The sequence below is a fragment of the Ammodytes marinus genome, assembly GCF_949987685.1.
Source record: "Ammodytes marinus genome assembly, chromosome: 10".
Taxonomy (NCBI): domain Eukaryota; kingdom Metazoa; phylum Chordata; class Actinopteri; order Uranoscopiformes; family Ammodytidae; genus Ammodytes; species Ammodytes marinus.
The window spans coordinates 7436566-7462764 of record NC_137214.1 but is presented as its reverse complement, the minus strand read 5'-3'; the positions used below and the strand labels follow the sequence as shown (position 1 = coordinate 7462764).

The 26199-nt window shown below is 41.4% G+C and overlaps 1 protein-coding gene across 1 annotated transcript in view; it reads left to right on the top strand.

Moving 5' to 3' along the window:
- gria3b (glutamate receptor, ionotropic, AMPA 3b) overlaps window positions 1-26199 on the top strand; it is a 98411-nt gene that overhangs the window by 10187 nt on the left and 62025 nt on the right. The window contains exon 3 of the mRNA XM_080035318.1: window positions 20758-20997. Coding sequence (XP_079891444.1) covers window positions 20758-20997 — 240 coding nt within the window. The remainder of the gene's footprint in view (window positions 1-20757; window positions 20998-26199) is intronic.

Below are 26199 nucleotides of genomic sequence, written 5' to 3'. Positions count from 1 at the left end.
GGATTGCTTGCTTGAGCATGTGCTTAATTTTTAGTCGAATGAACAGGGGGGAGGCAGGCCTGCTATTCTGAACTATTCATCTCAGGTGCATCGGGGGAGATGTCTGCCTGCAGCTCAGCTCCATGCCACGGCTGCTTTCCATTTTGTTTCCCTCAGCGAGAGAAAAAAAACATCTCAAGGAGAGTGGGTTATGTCATCTTATGGTGGATATTATTTTTCATTTTATCCCATATGCACAGGTTGTGAAAAGAGAAGAAGGACGGAGTAGGTTAAAAGAAGGATGGAAAGAGGAGCAATTTCAAGACGTGTCACTTTTAAAGATTTCTGACATTGCAGTCAGCATTTTTTCCCCCTTTACTCCCACTCTCTGTCTTTCTTATATCTATCTCCCCCTCTCTCTCTACCTCTCTCTCTCTTTATATATATTTAATCTCTCCCACAAAGCCCATTACAGCTATGTTCCCGGAGCCGTTGCAGTCACACTCCGCTAGCTATTGGCCATTCACTAGACTTCCCTACAATACCCATAATCACTGAATCAGTAATACCTCCCCCCCCCACACTTGAGCTGGAATAGCACATCCGCATCGTGCCTCGTCGGAAGTTGCTGCATTGGCCCGGCCTCACTGGGCTCCAAAGGAAAGTGAGGGACCTTCCTAAGAAAAAGGAGCTCCTGACTGCACTGTCCTCAGCAAGGTCAGACAGCTTATGAAAGAAAACACTTTTTAGCCCTCTTTTTATTTTTTCTGAAGAGTACAGCGTAAAGCATGAATTGGCACCTATATGTAGTAAAATCATGTCGCCCATTTTGACAGCATTATCAGCTGTTATTTTTTTAAGCTTTTCCCTTTGTATGTGTGTGTTAGGGCTGCACGATTCTTGCTAAAATGTGAATCATGATTTTTTTTCTCCTTAAATATCAAGATACTCCTATGCCATTCTTTTTTTCAACCAAGACAGTTACTGCACTAATAAGACACACATAACATTTGAGTTCTTAAAGGTGTATTCAAACGTGAATAAAAAAAATCACAAGTAAACACTACTAGAAAAGAGATCACATGTATGACTCGAGATTTCGCTCTTTACGATCAATTGTGCAGACCTATAGTTGCAGTTGCATTTTTTTCCTTTTGCTAAAGACAGTCAAATATGAAGAGGACATCAGGATGCTGTTGCGATACAAAAAAGTAAAAATACCAACAAGGGAGTGTCACCATGCACTTTCCCCAACTAGTAAATATTGGATCATAGTGCAATGCGGGGGCTTCCAGCTTCCAGCTCTCCGTCTTGCCGACAGAGCAGATTAATCTTCACGTTTCTGGCCTGTTTTAAAAGAGGCTTGTCGCTATAGCTGAGCCCATGCCAAAGCTGCATTTTCTGTGCAGAAAACAAGGGGCTCCATCATCGCTGATTGCTTGTGACAGTTCACAGTCAACGGGCCACTGAAGCAATCCTAACCTTGTGAAACTATAGTGTGTACGGACAACTCTGGCACATACAGGCTGAAGGAGAGGAGGTAGGAAGTAAGAAAAACAAACAAAAAATATATTAGCATATTCCTTGCAGTGATACAGAGATGTAAATGCCGTGCCATGAATCACGTCTGCGGTTAATATTAAACACATCTTATGCAATGAAAAACATAATGTGAAACCAACATGCCTGGAGACCGGTGCAGATTTATAGACATATTACAGTGACTGTGATTGAGGTTGTAGATTGAAGACCCCCAGAAGGATGTCAGAGCAGGATGGCTTGATGTGTTGGAATAAACTGCTGATGACACTGAAGCAGAAATATCTTCTGGCGAGCGCCTGAGGAGCAAAGCCTAGCCAAGCCACTGGAATCACTGCATCTGTGTTCTCACCGTAGCGTGCAACAATACATTTCTGATTGTTCACTGGTTCACACTGAGAGACACGGGTTTAATCAAATGTCCATGGAATCGCCGCTAGTTTCTTTGAATTATCCACTGCTCGCCATACCAGGAGGTGCTAGCTTTAGCTCAACAGTGCGGTTTTTCAGAAGTAAAAACCCAATTTATATTTCTATGTAGTGGATATCATTATTAGCCACAATATCATAACCATCCGAGGCAGTCTTACTAAAAGCTACTAGGAACTACACTCACGTTCCTAGATCATCACAGCAAAGTCTTTGATTGGTGGAGCCCACTGTTGCCATGGGAATTTTTAACTTCATTACCTCTTTGCGCTGAATAAAATGGTTTATAGTCAGGACTATTCGGCTAGCTGGTTGGCTTGGTTCTGTGTTTAACAATGTTGTTATAAAGATTTGTTGAAATGTCAATGGAGATTTTGAATGGGGGAAATGTATTGTGACTGCCGAGCTCTATTGCTATCCATTAATTAGCCCACCTCAAATTGGGAGGGTGTATTTCTAGGTGTGAAAGAGCACAAACATTTCACTGTGACGCGGCGGCGTTGTCTCACCCTACACACTGCTTCTTCTTGCCACACAGTCCTCCTGTCCTCCGTGCTCACTATCCCCATGAGTGAGAATTAAGCGAACATGATGTGCTCGTTCAGCCGCGGCCCCCCCTCTGTTCCTCCCGCCAATGGTTAATTCGGAGAGAGTGCTGCTGTTGTGCGGCCCTTCGCCCATTTCACACATGGCTTCATAAAACCTGTGGGCGGTTGCTCCCAGGCCGCTGTCCGTGTTTGTGTGTCCATGCATGACCGTCTGATGAAATATTGAAGTGTTCCATCATCGACCATTGGGTGGCCGCCGGCACGATTCCTTGTCCCCATAATTTTATTTTTTCCTTTTCTTCTTTATCTCGATGGCGTGGCATTATTATTTTTTTTCTTCTTCCATGGCGTGCATATCAGGGAGGCAAAAACCTCATCTGGACCCACGACAGAGCTAATCCATTGCAGCTGGGGGAATGAAAAGGCCGTTTGGAGCGAATCCATCCCCAAAAGGCCCTCAATGGGAAGCTTCTCTCAGACTGCCGATGCCCTTTGCAAGCCCTGACAGTTGTGCTAGAATATGATGAAAAGGGACTTGGGAGAGTTCAGTGGCTTAGCTATGTTTATGAGGCAAGGGAATTGTGCTGGAGAGAGGCAGGCAGGCAGGCACAGTGCCAAAGATGGAGAGATGAAGTGACACACCGCTGTGTGTGCATGTGTGTGCATGATGTGAACTGGATTACAAGTAGCTCTCCACACACCCCCTTCACATACAGTATACCTGCCATTCTATACTCATCATAGGCAAGCCGAATGTCCAGAATGCGCTGTTAGAGGATGTGTGGGATTTTACAAGCCACTGTGGATGAGCTGCACTTATTAAATAGCAGCTCATCCACGTATAGCAAATTTGGCTGTTAAGTAGACAGAGGGCTAAAAGTTGCCTGACGTGCACTTTGAATTCACTCCCCATAAGGGCACGTACACTATGCCTGAAGCAAAGTATAGCACCACACTCTTTGTAGCGTGAATGGTCAAAGAGACGGAATAACATAGCTGGCACAGAACAGTCTCCTTAGGTCTCTTGCTTTCTTTTCAACACTTGGTGCAATGTATTTCTTTCCCTCCTGCCCGTTTTAGTGCTGCTGCTTCTATTACCGTCCCTAAGCTGTTAAGGGATAGACGTGGGGTCTTTTATGCACAAAGGAGCTTAAGTTTGGAATTTGCTCTCAAGTGGCCAAAGTTTGTGAAACATCCCTGAACATTTCACTTCCAATCAAAGGGGTTTCTGAAAGTAAAGCCTTTTTTATTTTACTGTGACTGAATGACACATTTAGGTGTGATGACGGCTTTGTTTGTTTAAGAATACATTGTTCCCTTTACGCTAACCTTTTTACTGAATACAAATCTAAAAGCATGCTGTTAAATGAAAAATCAGGTTTAGAACAACTAGGGTTTTTTGTTGTTGTAATTCCAGGCAATCACTTTTATTTATGTACTCACCAGAGTAAGTGCTGAGAACAGAGCAGTATCACTAAAGATGGGTTCAACAAAGCAATAAACACAAGTTCAAGTTATTTTATGTATCAATGCACAACAATTATCAAAGCAGTCGCTGGCAATGAAATTATTCTCTCTTCAACAAAACAACATAGAAATGTAAAAAGCAAAACCAAGTTACAATGTCAGTATAAAATATAATACAAATACGATACTGTGCATATAGATACATACACAATAACATGGATAAGGGCGCTGTACAATTTAATATAATACTTTAAAATATGATGTGTGCAGGAATGAACAGGTGTAATATAAATATAAAACATAATGAACATACCTTTTGGGTAAAGTGACATTCAGTGGTGAGCTCAAGAGTTTAACATTCATATGGCCTTTGGGATGAAACTGTTCTAAGCCTGGTGCTGTGGTTCAGTCAGACAGTCAGAGCAGTTTGTTGGCAGGGGGATTGGGGTCTCTGATGCCCTTCGACCTTCACCGCTGGGTGGATAGGTCCTCTATGGAGGGCAGCTCTGTCATTGGGAAGTGCTGGCCTTACGTTTGAGGGTGGTACAACTGCCGTATCAGGCTGTGATGCAGCCAGTCAGTAATTGCAGAGAACCCCTGGATTCCATCTTAAGCCATTGTCTGTCTGTCTTGGTGTGGTGAGTCCAGGTCAGGTCCCTCACTGATGTGGAGAAGCTGCCGACGCTCTCCACCGTAGTCACATTGATACTGATCAAGGGGGTAAAAGTACCATTTAACCCGTTTGTTGTAAACGCTTTCCTACATTTTACAATCTACCCTTTACAAGCTCTGTGAGCGGAACTGTAGAAGTGCACTGGGATTTTTACTGACTTGAGCTTTTTACTCACTTTTGTTTTACCTTCAATATTGTACATTCTAGATAATATTGAAAAACAGTTGGCGTATCATCTGACTGTTGTACTTGTTAACACACATTTTGGACATATTTTTAAGCAATTAATGATATATATATTATCAATAACTAGTGTCATATCATAACTACGGGTGTCACGATTCTCCAGATCCTCAATTACATTTTAGATTTAACGGTCACAATTCGATTCAATTCTCAATTTTTAGATATATTTTTTAGGACAGATTGCTGTGCCGTTTAAGTCTAGTGTAGACTATGATCATTTGTGTTATGCCATGATAACTACATTACTAATGTGGGATTTTAGTGCTCTGAGCACAATCAACATGTTTTCCATTCACATGCCAATGGTTTGGGGAGACGACAGATATTTCAGGCAGATATTTAAAACAAATATATAGGCAAATAATACAAAAAATATGGCATGATCGCTGTAGATGATTGATACAATAACCCTTTTTAATATAGACCAACCAACCCTATAATGAAAAAGTTATTTTTCTATGGCAACTTCATTTGCTTTGCAGGATTTTGCTTTTGCGGGTCAGTCTACCTTGCTGATCCCATCCATTTCATTGTGTCTTTATCGTGCTTTCATGAGACTGGTTATCTCTAAGCCTGGGACTTATTATGCCTTGGCTACACTGGAACACAGTGACCACATCAGACAAGGTATCAGACTGCCATCAAATTAGACTTAAATTCTTCTTATTGATGCGAGTGCCTCGCAGAAAGGTCCACTAAGGAATATAATAGAGTACATCTTTCCAGCACATCTTTTTAGCTGGTGCGAGAAACTTTTTTGTCTCCGGCACACAATATGAAATTGCTCCAAAGTGAAAGCCCTTGCTAGACATCTTTATTGTTTTTTGTCGGAAAATTCGTTCTCGCAAAGTAAAGTGAGTAAGTCATATTTGAGGATTTGTATGTCTTGAGGCCGTGACATTTTACCGCTCACTCACTGTCAGGCTTTTTCCATCTCTTTCTCTGTATTCGCTGCCTGAAGCATTACCATTCATGCAGCTCAGCATGGGCACTAATACAATGAAAAGTGGTGCAGGACTCTACTTAACCAGGCCTGGATTGAGGCTAAGGAGGAGAATGAATTCTTTAAGAGATGTCTACAAGGTTAAACACCTGATTCCATCTCTGTCCTAATCGACATATTCTATTATTTCTGGAGAAAGGCAAAACAAATGAAAAGAAAGACTGATTCTGGAGAAGAGCTGTTTTATGATTCAGTCCTGTAATCACAAGATTCACAATGTAAATCCCTCAATGGCTGAGCTGGGTTTGTTCCACCACCATAGGATATGAATTGTGACATGTAATCTGGTTAGCGACACCCGGGGCAAATGCTTAGTTTACATGCACGGGTAGTGGACCTTTGACAGTGGCTGATGGTCATCCACCTCCTGGTGGCCCATGTGCGGCACACTGTTGGCCGTTGCATATTGCACATACGCCCATACATACACGAGACACACAGATCAGAAATCTCCCCTAAAGGACAGAAATGACCTGTCAGTAGGCATTACACTCAGATGGTTTGCACTCGCTACTAGAGTATGGAAATTTGAAGACTTCCTTGCAGTCCTGTGTTGGAGATGAGAGAAAGAGAAAATGACAAACTAGTAGAGCAGGGAAGGCAGAAGAACAAATAGAACTGATACACACAATCGTTTTGACATTGATGAAATATACATGTCCCCGCCAGACGTCTATAAAGTTTTCACAGCTTGTTGTTGTTTTTTAGTGTTTTTTTCAATCGTCCAAATAAGAACAGGAACAAAAGATGTTTTCATCTGCCAGCTATGTTCCCCTGATGTATAGAATTGGATTCAAAACAAGTCGGGTGGAGCATGCCGGAAATATCTGTACACATCTTTACCTAGTCAAGGCTGTAGCCAGGGTTTTTAAAATGCCAATGTAAAAAATGACTGCTCTTCTGTCTAAACAACTGATCCATAATTGATAGTATGTTAACAAAAACACTCAACCATTTCCAACCGACATTATCATGCTCTCTTCTTGTTTAACGAAGATGTATCTGCAACTACGTGTCAAGCAACGCTGCGTTAATTCAGGGATAATTGTCTCGTCAGCTCGATTTTCACGAATTAAATGAAACAGAACCTGAAGAAAAAGTGACATGACCTTGGTGTACCCGATGGTAGATGGGGGCATGCTTGTAGACACATGATTTACAGGCACCTTCATAACTGAGTTTCCCACCAGTGTTCTCTTTTCTTTAGAGCTTCTTACATGGAGTCCCAAAGTGAAATGTTTCCTGTGATTCTGCGAAGCTAATCTGCCCTATTTGTTGTGAAGGCAGAGCCCTAGAACACTCCTGACAGCAACAGTTACCATGTTTGCTGCTTCTGTGGTCTGACATGTTGAACTCCTCTCCCTCGTTCCATCTCAGCAGCTGTTGCGGGCGACCTGAATGCCTCCCGTAACCCGTCTCACTCTCACACACATAGATGTTGATTAGACGGTGTGTGTGTGTGTGTGTGTGTGTGTGTGTGTGTTAGCACTCGTTGAGGCGCTTTCAGTGGCTGTCCATCCTTATGCAGTCGGTATGTAGTCCGGCCACATAGATGTAGATAGTTGAGTTAAGCCTTCAAACGTTTTCGTTGGAAAAAACTCCTTCCGTTCCTCTTCGTGGCTTTACCCTCCCTGGCTCCCTCTGAGAACGGGAAACAACATAAAGTGAGTGTCTGTGCACTTGCGTAACAGTGGACTTTGGCGTTGTAACATATTTATTAATATGGGACCACCAAGCCAACAGTGGACATTCTTCCGGTCCCCTGTTGGTCATTCTTTAAATCATGTTGAAAATAGGTCTAAAATCTTCTGTTGAATTTTTTCAACGTTTGCCAAGAGGAAGTTAGTGTTAAGTAAATCCATTCTCGACACTGCCTCTGCTGGCTAGGGCTAGGAATTTAAAGACCCATTCACACAGGTTGCTTCAAACACCCCTAGTGTTTTTGTGTGTATGTGTGTGTGTGTGTGTGTGTATAGCTACAGCATGAATAGTATCGGTGACTGTCAGCAATTGCGGTCCACATCCACATTACTTTCTAAAATGGTTCAATGTTTAGGCTGTAAAATTTGCCGTTGCGTAACATTACGGAATTTGTAACTAAAACTAACATCACATAGGCCACATACCTTTTATGGTGGGGATTTAACCACTTAAATGCCAACTTCTTCATATGCAAATGTTCCATCAACACAGGTTCCCCCCTGGTGCTATTTTGCGAGGACACTGTTGCTGCTTCCTGGGCCTAGCGACGATTATGATTTGTTTAAAAAAATGACAAAAAACAGGCCAGACCGTTTTTCTCTATCTCTGAAATGAAAGAGTGTGATGCCAGACTATAGCTGTAGTCTGATCTGGCTGTGCGAGACTAGTCGTGGTGCAATGCACACCCCTCTTGGTCTGTGACCCCTACGCTCTCCCTCCCTTTATGCTCTATTCTATTCCCTTGCTCAATATTCATCTGCAGAGAAGAGCACGCTTTTACGCCTGCGGTCCTGATTGGGAGGATTAGTGGTGTGTGAGGGACTTTGTCACCAGCTTTCTTGGAAATCCAATTACAGAATATCATAAGCCTTCCATGTTTCATACTCGGCTGAATCCTCCTTAAAAAATGCACACAGCCACACTCAAAGGGTCAGTGTTTCCTGGCTGTGTGCTTTAGTGACATATTGCTGAAGGTGAGGGCAGTGATCATCTTTGAGAGGATAAGACAAGTCCTGTAGCTCTGCCCCCTCGCCTCTGCATTGCAGCAAATGGTGATCTGCACAGGGATTGTTATTTGCTCAGTGTGATGAGCCGGGGTCTGAGAGCGTGGCTCCCGTGGTGACGCGAGGGGCCAAGGGGTTTAGGCTTGTTATCTGCTCGCATAGATAGTCTTTAATTGCATGTGTCAAGGAAATGACATGCTGCGGACAAGGGCGTGCAAAGTGAGATTTCAGCATGCATCGCTTGAGTCCATATCAAACCGATTCTCCCCAGAGTTATGCAGCGAACTGTCCAGTCTCATACAGTAGCTGCCTTCACAACACTGTTATCTGAACTTTTGAAATGGCCCAATGTATTGAACATTTGAACAGCATCGCCTGTTCAAACCTCCTGCCCTTTTGCCCTGCATAATGATTATTGTTGGTCAAACAGAGGGCGTTAACATTACACTGAAGACATCAGCACATGTGCAGGTCCTCTGAGGAATGCAGGTCTGTTTGAACCGCACTGTGCCCTCTTCCTTCTGTGTTGCTCTGTCTTCAAACAAAAGTGTCATGGTAAGACCTTGAAGGTGAAAATATCTGTCAGAAGGAGATGGAGTTGAGTGTCATCGACTCCCTTGGGGATTGCTCACACACCTGTCTCTCAAGTGGACGAATGTAGCATCAATATAGCAAGATGGAGAGGAGGGGAAGTAGCTGCTTTAAGGGCTGCAGAGAAACACAAGAGAGAGGAAAGAGAATAGCTAATGCTCCGGTACGTGCTCGTGGGCCTAATCTGTAACACTGGCCCCTGCATCGGTTTATTATATTCAGCCCACTATATTGCAGCAATCAAACCTTGTGTCATGCATTATTTATGATGAGACAGAGGTTTGAATGCAAAGCATGAATTGGACATAGTCCTTAACATGTGTATGTACGCAACATTTTGTTGTCTTGCAATGACGATAAAGATTATGCTGATTCTGATTCTGTGTAGATATGGAGGGAAAAGTGTGCCTTCTTAAGGGGCGAGAAACTGCAGACAATTGTGATTTTGCTTCTATAACATGTTTTCTTTCATACTAGTAAATCAAAAGGTCCAAAATTTACATTTAGGGGTTTATTTAACCAAACTTCTCTAACTTCTAAAATCTCAACTAATTAAGCAAATTTCAGCAACTACACTTTCCAGAATCACTGTATTCTGAAGGCTTTTGTAGAAGGATGTGTTCATATGTCAATGATCTGATTTGTGATACATTCTGTTTTTTAGTGTCATGATGATATCTAGGTTTAAACTCTGACCCTACTCACCTGAAGTGTCTCGCCTCAATAAACAAAAACATATATTTCTCAGATTAATTAAATACAGGTCCTTCTCAAAATTAGCATATTGTGATAAAGTTGATTATTTTCCATAATGTAATGATAATAATTGAACTTTCATATATTTTAGATTCATTGCACACCAACAGAAATATTTCAGGTCTTTTGTTGTTTTAATACTGATGATTTTGGCATACAGCTCATGAAAACCCCAAATTCATATCTAAAAAAATTAGCATATCATGAAAAGGTACTCTAAAGGAGCTCTTAACCTAATCATCTGAATCAACTAATTAACTCTAAACACCTGCAAAAGATTCCTGAGGCTTTTAAAAACTCCCAGCCTGGTTCATTACTCAAAACCGCAATCATGGGTAAGACTGCCGACCTGACTGCTGTCCAGAAGGCCATCATTGACACCCTCAAGCAAGAGGGTAAGACACAGAAAGAAATTTCTGAGCGAATAGGCTGTTCCCAGAGTGCTGTATCAAGGCACCTCAGTGGGAAGTCTGTGGGAAGGAAAAAGTGTGGCAGAAAACGCTGCACAACCAGAAGAGGTGACCGGACCCTGAGGAGGATTGTGGAGAAGGGCCGATTCCAGACCTTGGGGGACCTGCGGAAGCAGTGGACTGAGTCTGGAGTAGAAACATCCAGAGCCACTGTGCACAGGTGTGTGCAGGAAATGGGCTACAGGTGCCACATTCCCCAGGTCAAGCCACTTTTGAACCAGAAACAGCGGCAGAAGCGCCTGACCTGGGCTACAGAGAAGCAGCACTGGACTGTTGCTCAGTGGTCCAAAGTACTTTTTTCGGATGAAAGCAAATTTTGCATGTCATTCGGAAATCAAGGTGCCAGAGTCTGGAGGAAGACTGGGGAGAAGGAAATGCCAAAATGCCTGAAGTCCAGTGTCAAGTACCCACAGTCAGTGATGGTCTGGGGTGCCATGTCAGCTGCTGGTGTTGGTCCACTGTGTTTTATCAAAGGCAGGGTCAATGCAGCTAGCTATCAGGAGATTTTGGAGCACTTCATGCTTCCATCTGCTGAAAAGTTTTATGGAGATGAAGATTTCATTTTTCAACAAGACCTGGCACCTGCTCACAGTGCCAAAACCACTGGTAAATGGTTAACTGACCATGGTATTACTGTGCTCAATTGGCCTGCCAACTCTCCTGACCTGAACCCCATAGAGAATCTGTGGGATATTGTGAAGAGGAAGTTGAGAGACACCAGACCCAACACTGTGGATGAGCTTAAGGCCGCTATCGAAGCATCCTGGGCCTCCATAACACCTCAGCAGTGCCACAGGCTGATTGCCTCCATGCCACGCCGCATTGAAGCAGTCATTTCTGCGAAAGGATTCCCGACCAAGTATTGAGTGCATAACTGAACATAATTATTTGAAGGTTGACTTTTTTGTATTAAAAACACTTTTCTTTTATTGGTCGGATGAAATATGCAAATCTTTTGAGATAGGGATTTTTGTTTTTTCTTAACTTTTTTGCCAAAATCATCAATATTAAAATAATAAAAGGCTTGAACTACTTCAGTTGTGTGTAATGAATCTAAAATATATGAAAGTCTAATGTTTATCAGTACATTACAGAAAATATTGAACTTTATGACAATATGCTAATTTTTTGAGAAGGACCTGTATATAAATTACTGGTAGAACGATGATATGTGACAAGGAGCAATATTTATTCAAGCCTAATAGGATCTCTGTTGGAAGGGAAAGTGATATTAAGGCATACATATGTTTTTAGATATCATCCTAAATCAACCCTTCATTTTAAGTCTGGGCCTAACGCTGGGCAACTACTCAGTAACATTTAAGATTTACTTAAAAACAGTCTGTTTAATTTCAATATTAGGTCAATTTCAACAAAATTGCAGAACATTCTAGTTTGCATAAGTAACCCTCGCTCTGCTGCTTACTTTGGCAAGCCTGCAAAGATGTGACAAACACAATCATGTCACGTAATGCAGTTATGATTTTTTTCAGCTTTCAATCCTGTCGTTCTTGCTAACAGAGCAGAAGTCGAGTCACATCGTATTAGGACTGACTGTTGTTTGAGGTTGTATATATATATATATATATATATATATATATATATATATATATATATATATATATACATACATATATATATATATATATATATATATATATATATATATACATACATATATATATATATATATATATATATATATATATTGAATGCTGTGTGGTATGGGCTATGTGCCATGGATGCCTCTCAGGTCCATTTGAAGCTTCAAAGAGAATGTAAATCATGCTAACTAGAGATCGAATTGTATGCTTTCCACACTGATTTCCATAATGTCCTTCTCAATTGGATACACTTACTCTGCATCGGGCTCAGAGAGAAAAAACCTAAACTGAAGCTCAAATGTTATACTTTCACACCAATTTCCTATTTGCCTCGTAACTATACAGCGCTGTGAAAAATCTACTGGAATATACCGGTAATAAACGCTTATCCTGTGCAGTTTTGCTTGCAGACTGGATGGCATGGCGTTTGCTTGTTCACAACAATTACTACTGACATATTTGCAATGTTTTCTGTTGTCATGTAGTGGGCTTGATGTGTTATACTAACAATATGAGCAGCAGAGGTTTCAAAAAATTACTTTACACATTTTGATAATAAAACGTGTTAATTCTCACAAAGGGAGAAACTTGACACAAATCCCACATGTGTGATTTCCATGTTGGAATAGGAATAGCAGAGCAGCAAATGATTCAAGACACTCCATAGATGCAAAGAAATGTACAGCTAGAGAGTGTAAAATAGTACAAGCACGTATGCGCTGAGGCAAGTACAGACTTGATTCAGTCAGAGACAAAATCAGAGTTTGAAAAGAACAGATACAGAAAATAATTGGAGGAAAGTTAACTGCAAGCTAGAAAAGCTCTCCTCAGTTGGAGGTGATGCTGATGTGTTGGGTGGGTGAGCTCCAGGCTAACAGGCACTAGTGACAGAGCATCCCCCAGGCCAGGCTCCTTAACCCCCATCATCCATCACAGACAAGCACTCAAACACACAAGCGCATTCAGAAAGAGACACGTACTGTATCCACCTCTAAGCTTCTCCAGTGGATTGCTTCTACACTTTGAGGCCGTTAAAACAGAGCTGGCCTTTAAAATATATGTTGGATAGTAGATGTTAGCTACTTCGCATTAGATTTTTGGATTATGATGGCATTTTTCTTGTAGACAAACAAACATGTGCCACTTTCAGCATTCTTCAGCGTGTCTGTTCTCAAAGTCTAACAAAGGTGTGCAAAGCTCATTGCTAGCGTTATTCCCTGTATTTTGCCCATGTATCGCTGTTCACAGCCCATAACTGCCAACGGTTATCAGTGGAAGAGTGGATATACAATTGACTATGCATCGCGTCGTGCCCATGCATGTGCATGAGTAGTGCTCAGAGTGCTAGTGAGAACATTTCACAGTATCTTTATACAGACTTTTTGCAATTTTTCTAAATCTTCATAAGTATGTTGACAGTAAGGAAAATATGTATTGCCTCCCACGACAGTTCCATTTTTTTTTGTCATATTCCAATAACAATGAAAATGTTTTTCCAACATAACTATCGTATAACAAATGCAGACCAAAACCACATACAAAATTTAAATATTAAAATATACAGTATAGCAAATCACTCATCTAGTAAATGTGTGTTTTCATTTGCTCTAGTTTACCAGTGTGGGTGTATATTGGAGTCATTTAATGCAGCAGATCATTTGAAGTGTAAATAGATGCTAAATGTTGATGGAGCAGGACTGGTAACAGCTTCCTTTTAATGTCTCCGAGCGACGTTGCAGTTGAGTTCTTCTTGAATCTGGGTCTGCCATTAGACTTAACAGTTTGAAGCACTTCACATCTCTATATGACAAGAGCTGATGCAATCCCCCCGGGCACTTACGAGCTATCTCCCAGTGACAGCATCCCTTCTTCAGAGCGGGCTGGTCCTGATGTAGGCTGGTATAGAGTGGGAGGGGGAAGGGGGGGGGGGGCACTGGCAGGTAATCGAGGACGCGGCTGAGAGGAGAAAAAAAACTGAGCCAAAAAAAAATTAAAGACAGTGAGAGAATGCGGGGGTTTGTGAATACTGGAATACTGCTAAAGAGATACAATCATTGCTGACATTTACTGTTCCCGACCCGCTTCCCTAGGCTGTGCAAAGCCCTGGCACATCCTCCACCAAAGAACATGGAAGTCCACATACTTTTAAGCGCATGGAAAGGTTCTATTTTTATAATGTTTTTTTTTTTTTTCATGAATTAGCCCGAGCATGCCTGCAGGATAGCACATCTCTCTCTGAACATAGCATTCCAGGCCAGGCATCTCAAGTGATGCATCAGAAAATGTAACATCCCCGTAGTGCTGCCAAGTGTCCTGATTATAGAAGGGAATGAGGGTGGCACACTATGTGTGTTTGACCAGTGAAGTGGAGATGGGATGCATGGTTCCCTGCAGCAGCAGCAGCAGCAGGAGGAGGAGGAGGATGGGGGAGGAGGAGGAGGAACAGTTAGCTGCAGAGGAAGAAAAAAAATGGAAGAGAAGGAAAAGGGAAGGAGCGGACTAGAGAGAATTATCACTGTGTTTTTTGTATGTATTTAAACCTTTATTTAAAACAGGAAAACGTCTTATTGAGATTATAAATATATGTTCATAGTAACAGACGCCAAATGAAAAAAATAAGAGTTGCCTGCTTCTAATTCATTAAGCACCACTTTAAATCTGTTTAGATAGACCAGCTGCTTAGGTCTCAGCTCATGTTGTCGCTGCTTCCAGGCAAAGGGAGCAGCAGAACTAACTCAACACCCTTATAAGCACAGACTTAGGACAGTTAGACGCCTGTACAATCATTGAAATATATTGACTTATGGGTTATTCATTCTGAGTTGAAGACAAGCCGCTTGAGCACAACAACATTAATGTCATTTTTATTTGATTACTGAGAGAGGGATAAGGCCTACTAGTCCAGGACATGTTGCACCTTTTCTTCTCTTCTTTTATTTTTTCATTTCTAACAACCAATCTCTCGTGGACTGATGGAGTGGTGCGGCATTGTAGAGGGAACAATATGAAGAGGGCAAAGAGGGAGGCACTCAGGTGGAGAGAGATACTGCCACGCTTGAAGAGGATGTGAGCTTTGGGGGGATGAACAGATGGCTGAGAGAGGGAAAGAAAAGCAACAAAAGGAGAAGGGTCAAATATAGTGGTGAGGAGGAGAGAGTGAGAGTGAGAGTGAGACATTGAAACGTTGATGGAGGAGGGAGCAAATCAGTGCTGAATGGACCAGAGTCATTTCTGGGTGAGATTGAGTGAAGGTTGGACAGACTTACTTAGAGGATGGATCTTTTAGGTGGCAACCACACTTTCAATACTGTTTAAGGTGAATAAGGTCATATGTTTAACTTGTAGATATCATTGTGGAACTTTGCCACTTGATTACTTAAATTAAAACAATTATTAATTCAAGGGGCAACTTACTAGGGCCTGCACCTAATTCCGACGCCGCATTGGTCTGAAGTGCCGTTTGTCTGATCATTCAAAAAGGAGGTGCATTAGGCCGACGGTCCTATATTCCGACTATATAGGCTACACAATCCCTGGAGTTTCTAACTCTCTCTCTCCTCTCTCACTCTCTCTCACGCTAAGCACCAAAATACAACCTATAGGCCTTCTACTCACGCTCACAATGCATATTGTAGAGAAACGTGAAAATAACGCTCATTTTGACACGGTGTTTCAGCACCATGGACAGAGAGAGGAGGTCAACACGCACGCACACACACATCTAACTTATTATGACTTTGGGACCTTTTTTATTTAATACCAGTTTGAAAGTAGACATGTTATGTAAGCAACTCAGAAAATCGCAAAATTTAACTCCGCTTGAAACACAATGTCTGTCTGTTTTTCTCCTAGGAATCGCAAATAATTAAAAACGTATCACATTATTCAGTAATGAAGACATAGCCAGTCCTTTGTGTTTAAGCTATGAGAAGGTTTCCTTTATTTAAGTTATTACGGTGAACTCTTGGTGAAATTAACTTTTCTTTCCACCGCAAATAAACTTTAAATTCTTCTGCTCGATTGTCAATATGCCGGCGGCTGTTTTGTTTAGCTATTTCCTATTAACAAACTTGCCAGTGTGTGTGTGTGTGTGTGTGTGTGTGTGTGCTCTGCTCATTTGCTCTGTTGTCTTGTTATTCAACCCTGACAGAAAAGAAATTTGGAATTATTCAAATGGAAATAGTTAAGAAATCTACGTGCACGGCAAAATAAGTAAGGTGGCAGATGGGTGCAGCCTGTAACAAAAACCTAGATTAATTATAAACAGTTACGATATTACACAAAATTATGAGATATGAAGAATGAAGTAGCTTTTTCAACACTTTTTTAATGTTCTCCCCCTAACACTGGGTCAAGAAATGTCTTATCACTGCAGTTTGCTAAATGGACGGTTGTAGTAGCTGTGGTAATTTAAAAGTGTGGGTCATTATTAATGATGATCAGCACAGCATCCCTGTATCGCCACCTACAGGTATGGACAGTATATAAATACCTTCAGAAGCCACGGAGCCTCGACATGTGGCGTTTGCCTTCAATGGCTCGCTGGCCTGTGATCCTGGGAAATGGGCCAATAGTGATTAAGAGTGAGAAAACAAGAGGGTTTCTGCACAGCGCAGCACATGGCACTCCATTGAAAATCAATAGCACTGCTTCCATTAATTGTATGTAGACTTACACTAACTGGGGTTGGGTTTGGGCTATTTATGGCAACAATGCATCCATGTGACTGGGAACGGTAGTCCTTTATTATTGCTGTATAAACATGCTCACGTATTCCCATAAGTACAGACTTGGGAAATGAATAATGAAGAAAGGAATGTGGGGTTCTTGTGGCAAGAGGACTTGTGTCATTGGGGCAGGGGCGTAGCATAACAACTCTCAACCCACCATTACTAGTTTCTGTGGGCCCCCATTACTATTCAACTATTTAAATGAACCTGTAGTGCTAATTAGGATTGCCAATAAGAAATATTCATACCAAGTTAAAAAGCCGTTATCATTTATGAGAAGTCTGCAGCGCGTTGTGAAATGACCCCACACATCGATATCATTAACATTGTAGCATAACTTAACTATGGTTAGATGAGGTTTTCTTTTTCAACTTAAACAAAGAAGAAGTAAGTCAGCAGTAGTTTTTTTTCCATTTGACGTTCTTTTCTTTCTCTTTCTTTTCTCTTTTAGGACACTGAATGGACTTTGTTTGCTGAGAGATCTGTGACAATACCCTTGCACTTTAGCGCTCCTGCATTGATCAGCTGTTTAGAGACGTACCTGGCTGGACTAAACCAGTTTGTGTATTGCAGAATGGGAAAGTGGACTCAGACAGGCTTTATTATTTAAAAAAAATATAATAATATAAATAACTTGAGCCACTCATTTAGTCTCTTAGGTGTCTTACATTAATGACTCTTTTTACCTAGAACATTTTCTTTTGAATTTAAAAAAAAAATGGTTCTCTTTGATTCGGGCTTTATTTTCTTTTGCAACAATGATCATGGGCCCATGGTGCTCAGTTCCACTCTTCCCCCCACTATTTGACGCCCATGCTTGTGGAAGGACGCTGGCAGATCTAGAGCACTGAAACTGGCTTAGTGCGTGCCCCCTAAAGCAGAACAGGTCATTCTTTGTGTTGAACATAGTAAATCTCACTGCCAAGGGAAGGGAACTTAACCTTGACTTCAGATCACTCTGGATGGCATATAGCTCCTGGGATCCCTGCAACAGGCAAAAACCTTTCCACTGCAATAAGGTGGCGACCCTTAAGAGGGTGTAGCACAAGACACAAGGCACAAGACCCCATCACAAATGGGGGCAAGATGAGGCCACAACACAGGGAGAGATGGGGAGGGTGTGTGCCGGACATATCTGTCATTGAAGCTTTTGGGCGTGCAGAGGCTGGCCGAGTTGAGAGAATGAGGCTGCCAGATCTGCTCCCCCTAGGATAGGTTCTGTGTCAGTACTGGCCCAAATTAAGAGGGAGTGGAGAGAGAAAACTATGGTCCTCGACGAAGGGCTGCAACTCATACTGAGTCCCATTCACTGTGGGAGATTGCACCACTCGCCCCGCAGCACTTACCCACAATACCGCTGTCCATCTGTTGATTCACTTATCAGGGTAGCTGTCTGTGTGTGTGTGTGTGTGTGTGTTTTTGCTAGAATGACTGCATCCATGTGTTTGTGTGGACTTGCCTGTGTGTGTGTGTGTGTGTGTGTGTGTGTGTGTGTGTGTGTGTGTGTGTGTGTGTGTGTGTGTGTGTGTGTGTGTGTGTGTGTGTGTGTGTGTGTGTGTGTGTGTGTGTGTGTGTGTGTGTGTGTGTGTGTGTGTGTGTGTGTGTGTGTGTGTGTGTGTGTGTGTGTGTGTGTGTGTGTGTGTGTGTGTGTGTGTGTGTGTGTGTGTGTGCGCGCGCGTGTGTGTGTGTGTGAGGTTGAGAATGGATGGTTCTACCTTGGGAGAGGTGTCTGCACCAGGACAGATAGGGAAGGGGAATAGAATTAAAAAGGATGAGGCCAATCCCGCCAGTGACCAGATCGCTCATTCACACAGCAATTGCGCTTAGGAGCCAAGCTATACGTGAGCACTGTCATGTTGTCCTCACAGTGTGTCTGAAATGTTTTGAGCATTCTCCACAGAGAAAGACAAATTATCACAGGCAGAGCAAGAAATAGAAAAACATAGTAATTGTGCTTGTGTGCGCGCGCGTGTGTGTGCGTGTGTCTTTTGTATTGTGATTGCATCTTGTACTTAGATAAAGACGAACGCCCGAAATACAAACTGTCATGTCGGTGATGAATTGTCCCCCAGTTTGGCTTCAGTAACCTCAGAGAATGCTCATTAAGGGCAGAGAGTTTAAACAATGGCCGAAGCTACGTGTGGTGTTTCCGAGCATACTAATTGAATGAATATCCGTCAGCATGTCAGAAGCCAAAATATGTACACACAGACACACATGCACACACGCACACACGCACACACACACAGCCATTACACAAGATTGTCTGGAGCTTTCGCTTCCTGTCATCCGCCCACTGTACTGGAATATTCAAAGTATTTACGGATGTTAATAATGCTTGATTACCCAGTGGGTAACACTTGAGAGTCAATCAGAATAAGTGAGCGGCCATTCACGATAGGGTAGGAAAGCAAAACACGTCTGTAGCTCTGAATGTTAGCTAACACATTAATGGCTTCTGATTGAATGGAAGTCGCTCCTGCCTGACAATTTATGCCATCCCACTGGAGTGCATAATGAATACACAAACAAATGTAAAATGTTTTTTTTTTTGCCTTTTCAAGAAATGTCATCAGATACGCTGATAAAAAAAGAAAATCTTGAATAACTGAGATATTCATTACCCAAAGTGGTTATTACCAATCTCTTACAGAGACAAACATACAAATGATTGTGTTTTTTTTTTCATTTCACTTTCGGTTGCCACAGATAGCAATTATTTTAGTCAAAAGGGTTGTTATTTTCCAACACAAGTGGACCTTCTGGGTCAATGTGAAACATCTCAATATGATTCCTCAAACAGTCTTTGTTTGGATTTTATCCTGATTAAATGTCATTTGTCATCCAATACTATTGCAAGATAGCAAGGATGTAGCCATAACTACTTGTGGTATCAACAAAAACAAATGTTGTGGGTTCAAAGTCATTGGAAGTGAAACAGTATTCTGGTCATCCGTTATGTTTGTCAGCCCTGTTACCAGAATACAATCTAGTATCGCCATACAATATTGGGGGTCAAATATTGGAGACAAAAACATCATAAAAAATGAAATTCCACAGCCTGAGATGGCCCAAACAAATGTATTGTAATATTTAATTGCCTTTAATCCATGGCTATTCAATAAATATAACTTCAATTGGAAATAAGTTTTACCTTTTCATAGTGATTTCATGGAATGACCCATTCACTTACACAAGACAGAAAGAGTTGAGTCTTATCCAGCTCATTCGTTTGATGTAAGCGAAGTGGGAAAGGCAGCGGTATGGCTCACAGCTGCTGTGAATGCTGCAGTGCTGTCCACTGTGTGAACAGAGAGATAGCTGCTGGGTGCACCTGGTAGAGCCCGGAGATCACTGTTGAATGGCATGACATTTCTATCCTTTGGCTGCCACTTTCTTACCAACACAAACGCTGCACTGCTACTTGGGTTGTGGGTTATTATTGGTGGCTCAAGCAATACAATCAATCTCTCACTACACCTGAAGTGTCAAGCTTCTCATTTTAGAGATGCACCGACCCACTTTCTTTCAGTCCGATCTGATTCCGACATCGGGGTTTTGGATATCGGCCGATGCCGATATATCTGACAGATATTATAATTATTATACATTTCTTTGTTGGTGGTGATGTTATGTGTAAGGTTAGGAAGGCTTAAGTAACAAAGACACTCTAATTAAAAAAGGACAACCAATATACACAAATGAATTATTATGTTTAAGGGTTTGAATGCAGAAAAACATCAGTACTCAACTTTTGAATAGCCTGTGTTATGTCACATAGCTATGGTCTGAACATTTACATTTCTTTCATAGTTTAAATAATTTAGAAATAGAAAAAAATCTTAGTTGTCAGTTCGATATCCGATACATAGATAACAGCCATATGGGAACAGATACTGGATCGGATCGGCCCTATCCCTATTTCATTTGTGAATGTGCTTACATGTATAGTTGCCGAATAATGCCTTTTTTAACGTGTTTTGTTTCCCTCTTGTCCCTCTCTGCTGCCCCCTGCAGTTTGCTCCCAGTTCTCCCGCGGGGTCTACGCCATCTTCGGATTCTACGACAAGAAGTCCATGAACACGCTGACGTCCTTCTGCGGCGCGCTGCACACCTCCTTTGTCACGCCCAGCTACCCCACGGACAACGAGGTGCAGTTTGTCATCCAGATGCGCCCGGCTCTGAGGGGAGCTGTCCTCAGCCTGGTGTCTCACTACAAGTGGCAGAAGTTTGTCTACCTCTACGACACTGAGCGAGGTAAGTGATGACGAGCGCAAAGCCGGTGGCCCTTGAGTCTTTTAAAAGCTTGAATTACAGAGTCACTGGCAACACAGGAAATGTTACAGTGACGAAGGATACACTGAGGGGAAAAAATGCCACAAAATAAGTTAAAAAAACAAACAAACAAGCAATACAAGGTGTATTTCACTTGTGATTAGTAGAAGAATATATGCCAGTGGACCATGTGACAACTTGCTTGGTAGGATTTCTTGAAATATGATGCGATATTTAAGCTTTCAAGAAAAAATGATTACCTGGGAAACTCATTATGATGTATATTTTTACTGTGTCATTATAAGCCTGTTATGCTCAAAAGCGGTGCTCTCCCCCCAACTTTTCAATGTCCTTTTCTTCACTTCAAGGCTAATCTTGAAAATATTGTAACTTATTTTAAGAAATAAATTGTTGAAGTAAGCTTGATATTCTCTTATTAGTCACTAGTAATAAGAGCTTTTGTGTCATAGTAATGACACTCGTAGTAATGACGTTGTAATCCTCATTTTCATTTTAAGCTTATCGAAGTCCCTATATTGCAGTGCAATTGTTGCTTGTTAGGTGATTGTGTCTTATATTAAGTGTTGAAAGATATTTTGACTGGAAATTAGATGAATATACTAGGTAAGATCTTGTATTTTTGCAGTGTACTAGTTGAGCATTGGGGTTAGCAGAGGAAAGATGTAATACTTCACATGTTAACACTGCACTATTTTACACTGTAGCTGGACAATATGTAAATGTAAAATACATTCACTAGCAGCTGGTAAACACTTGTAAATCCCATTTCACAGGAATTTACATATCTTATGAGCTATAACCTTTGGATCCTTCTAACAGTGTGCTGCTTGGTGTCAGTTGATCATCGGTTTAATCATGTTGTTGATATTAGCTCATCTTTCATCTGCAATGAGGTGTGTCAGAGCCGCTACTAAAACATTTCATACTGAAATCAGTAGCGTGTGCAGGACTGTGGCGGGGATGCTTAATGTGCTGCGTCAATGAGGATTTATTTTTTATAGTTCCCAGATTTCATTGCCCCAGTATTTAAGTCAAGGTTTAGATACTCCTGGTCAAATATGTATAAGAAAATCCAACCCAAGCAAGATCACCAAAGGCTCACCTCCTGTACATGCACAGACACTGTTGTTGTAAATACTCCGAATTCTCCACTGGGGCGGCAGAAGTTACGCACTGCAGCTTTAAGTATTCAAAAGTACAAAGTGTTGGTTTTTATATCTTTGTCCCAAGAAAACAATGCAATTACATAGAGAAGTGCAGTGACACCTATGTCGCTCAAATAGCAATGTTCTAAAATGATATTTGAATCATCATTCATCATATAAACATTAAATCGTGACACCATTAGAACACAACATTTGCTATGTGTATCTGGAGAGAAAAGAACATTTTTTACACAACATGCTTTCTCAGGATGGACGGAGAGATCTTGAAAAGCAGATATGTAGTTTCATCGCCGTAAACATAGTGGTCGAAACATTTAAAACGATAAGAGTAATTTCTCATTTCTGACATCTGGAACATTGACTAGATATGTGGCCATAGGTGCTCTGATTCGGTCACATATTGTTAGCAACAGGTTCATCTCCTGCCATCGCCTTTTTATCACAATTTGGTCTGAGTGAAAGAGCGTGCCTGGGTGACTTATTTCAGTATTCCACCCAATTGGCCGATTGTATTAACTTGAAAACCAGCTGAGAGCTGAGGTACTGTGATTGGTTTCCTTATGTGTGGAACATAGCCGGTGGCAAATTGCATTTCTGAAAATAAAAAAAAATCAACAGATGACTTCCAAGCTATGCCTAGCCTGAAAGTATCGAGTAACGACAAGCTTCCAAGAAATGTAGTGGAACCAAAAGGACAATGTTTGTCTTTGAAATGTAATGGAGTGAACGTTATACGTTTCCAAAAAAAGCAGATACTCAATAAAAGTACAGATACTCAAAACATTTACTTAAGTTGAGTACTCAAGTAAATGTACTTTGTTACTGTCCACCATTGCAATAGCCACTGATGTAATGTGTGTTGTGCGTATGACGACTTGACCACAATGCCAATTCATTTCTGAGTGTTCTGTTTCAAACCAGAAGATGAGCTCATTATCTCTAGATAGAAGAACCATCCCCTCCTCCTACAGAAACTCCAATTTGTTCAAGCAGCACCTGGGCCAAGAGGGGAAGGGATATGTTCAGGATATGACAGAAAACACACACAAGATGTCTTCCTATTGGTGTAGGTGCACACAAAAAAGTGTGGCCACCTAATTCCTCCCCAACTGTACATAACAGTTAGGAGTATTGCTATGCTTATTTGCTCATTATATAAAAAGGTTCTGACCTGGAGATAAGCTTCAAGCCACCGGTCTTCCCACACACCCCCACCTCTCTTGTGTCTTGCTTTGGGGGCAGATAGTGAAGTATGCTTTGGCGCAAACAGAGTTCTCTGTCTATGGGTCTCCTCCGTGCCTTTGGATCCTGATCAGCTGAGGGGCCTTAATCCACACAGCCCTGAAGATAATATTATGTGGTTAATTAGGGTCACTCTGACTGAAGCACTCTTTGGATCTTTCCCCGCGGATGCTAGCAACCCACACGTCCTTCACCACATAACCAATACAGCCGCAGCAACCCTCCCCCCCCCCCCCTCCAACCCATCCCACTGCTTTTCTCCTCTGCAATCTGGCATGTGAGACAGTCGAGGGCTCAGTTGGACATATAGCAGAGGTGGGGACAAGAGCCTGAAATACAACAACAGGAGAGGTGTGGGAGAAAGTGAGCAAAAAGACGTGAAGCTAAAGGCGAGACAGTGCAGGTGAATGGGGTTAACATTTTCACTTTTAGATGACATCATGAAACTTTGCCCTTTGATCACTCACATTTAAACAAGTATTATTTGAATTGAAATGTTTGATGAATATGCAAACTTAGCAATATTCAAACTAATTATGCATACATTTGCATCTTTTTCAAACCAACAATCGAGATTTTGAATATAAATCTAGAGTATTGAAAAAAAAATGTTTAGATAATGGACATTAAAGATGGTTGAATGGGAGAAATATACAGATGCAAACAGACAAACTGTGGTCCATATACCCTTACATTTACATTTTGGACCATTGATTTATACTAGCATGAAAGAAGACATGTTATGGAAGGCAAAAAGCAGTAGGCAAAAATCTCTAAATTGACCAGTGCTTGAACAACTATGTGCTTGCCTGTTGTGTCTCACCTTAAAGAGAGAAAGGAGGGATGGGGGGGCATAAGAGGAAGGGAAAGTGAGAACCAAGAGGAAACAATACACCAATTCACTCCTGCAATTAAGGCAACAGCAGGCGCGCGTGATTTACACTCTGTTACCTGTGTACAAGACAATTCCCAGTGTACTGTATACATCCCCGTGCCGAGGCCCATGCCAAGCCACTTCTACCTCTCTCTCCCCCACTGCCAGCGGTGTAAGACGATCCCTTATTAGTGGGAGGACATTGGCCCCAGGAGGGGATTAAAGTCGTTTATTGATGCACTCCATCCAACACTTTGGGGGGCTTTGACACTTGGCTCATCAAGCAGACAGATGTGTCAGAGAGCCTCCACCTCCGCTTATCAGGTATTGCAGCTCCCCTGGCAATATGGACACCGACTGCTGCTGGCCAAAACCAGGAGGAATGACAGGGGAAAACGCTCTTTCAAGGGAGTGTGTGTTTTTTTTTCCTTCACCCTCTGGTTAAGAAGGAAAAAGAAAATTGGATAGACAACTGACTTCTTCGTCTGTATCATTTTGAGTCAGCAAGTTATTTTGTTTTAGAAGTTACCCATCCGTTTGTGTCTAGCTTATGTGCCCCAGTCAGATCAGCTCACATACCCCTTCAGTGAACCCACTGTCTACCTCCGAATGTGAAGTTGATGCTAATTTATATAAATGGGAATATTGCTATAACAAAATAGGGGAATTGTCAATGTTAAGGTTTGGTGAAGTTTGTATGAGTACCAATTGGATTGGCTCAAAACATCTGGTCCTTTTCTTTAGCTAACTGATCCAATACTCTTAGCTAGTCATTTAACAATTTTCCCATTATTTTACGTTAATTAGTTCATTCATTCTGACTAATTAATTAACTGTTTATTCAGTACTTTTAGCTGTTCATTTATTACTTTTAGCTACTCATTTAAATGTTTATCCATTAAGTTTAGCTATTTGTCTATTCATTACTTTGACTTAATTGTCTATTTGTTACTTTTAGCTAATTGGTTCAACTTTATCCATTCATTTTGACTAATCATTTAAACATGATAACTCATGTAGGTGGGTACTGTGCAGTTAGCTTATCATAGCTAGTTAATTATTTGTCAATGTGATAACCAATCTACTTATCATCAGCGTCACAGCAAATTCATATTACTTTTGGGGGTTTCATTTCACTACTAAACCCACACATAATGATGTACATTTTAATGAACTGACTATTTCTGCTATTTTCAAATGAGTGAGCTACTCCATAAATCTTCCACGTCTGCAGAAAGTATATACACTGGGGTGAAAGTACCCCCTATTGGGAATTGGAGATCCATTTCATTGTTCGGATGCTGCTTTTCGTCAACTTATTGACAGTCGATGAAAGATCTTGCAGTCCATTGTGTCAATGTGCTCTACTGTGATTGCCTTTTGTTTGCATTGTCTGAAAAAGAAAGCTGAAACCTGCAAAAAAGCTGCTTAGTGATCTCTGGCCTTAAAGTGGACATACATTGAACCAATTTAAGATTATTTACTGAATGGATTTCCACTGTAGTCAACCTTTATACAACAAACACAATTTTTGCAAGAAATGTAAAAGAGAAAAAGAAGCTACGTCCAATATTTGGTGGCAAAAGTGCCTCCACCTTTCAGTATTACAACCTGTGACATTACAGGGTTGGAAGGCATATGCCTTGTTTCCGCTGAGCAGCACAGTTTGCTGGGCACGGTAACCCTAGATCTGGCCATCTAGAAAAAATCGCCACACAATGAAGAAGAACATTAAGGCCATTTCTGTGTTGTTCCTGGATGTTAAGAATTTGTTTTACAGGGCTGAAGCCAAGGAAAACACAGTCCATTATTATAAACTGCTGCTGAAAGAGAGACGTGTACCTAGCAGTGGCTAGCGGCACAGAAGAGTTTGAGCCCTCT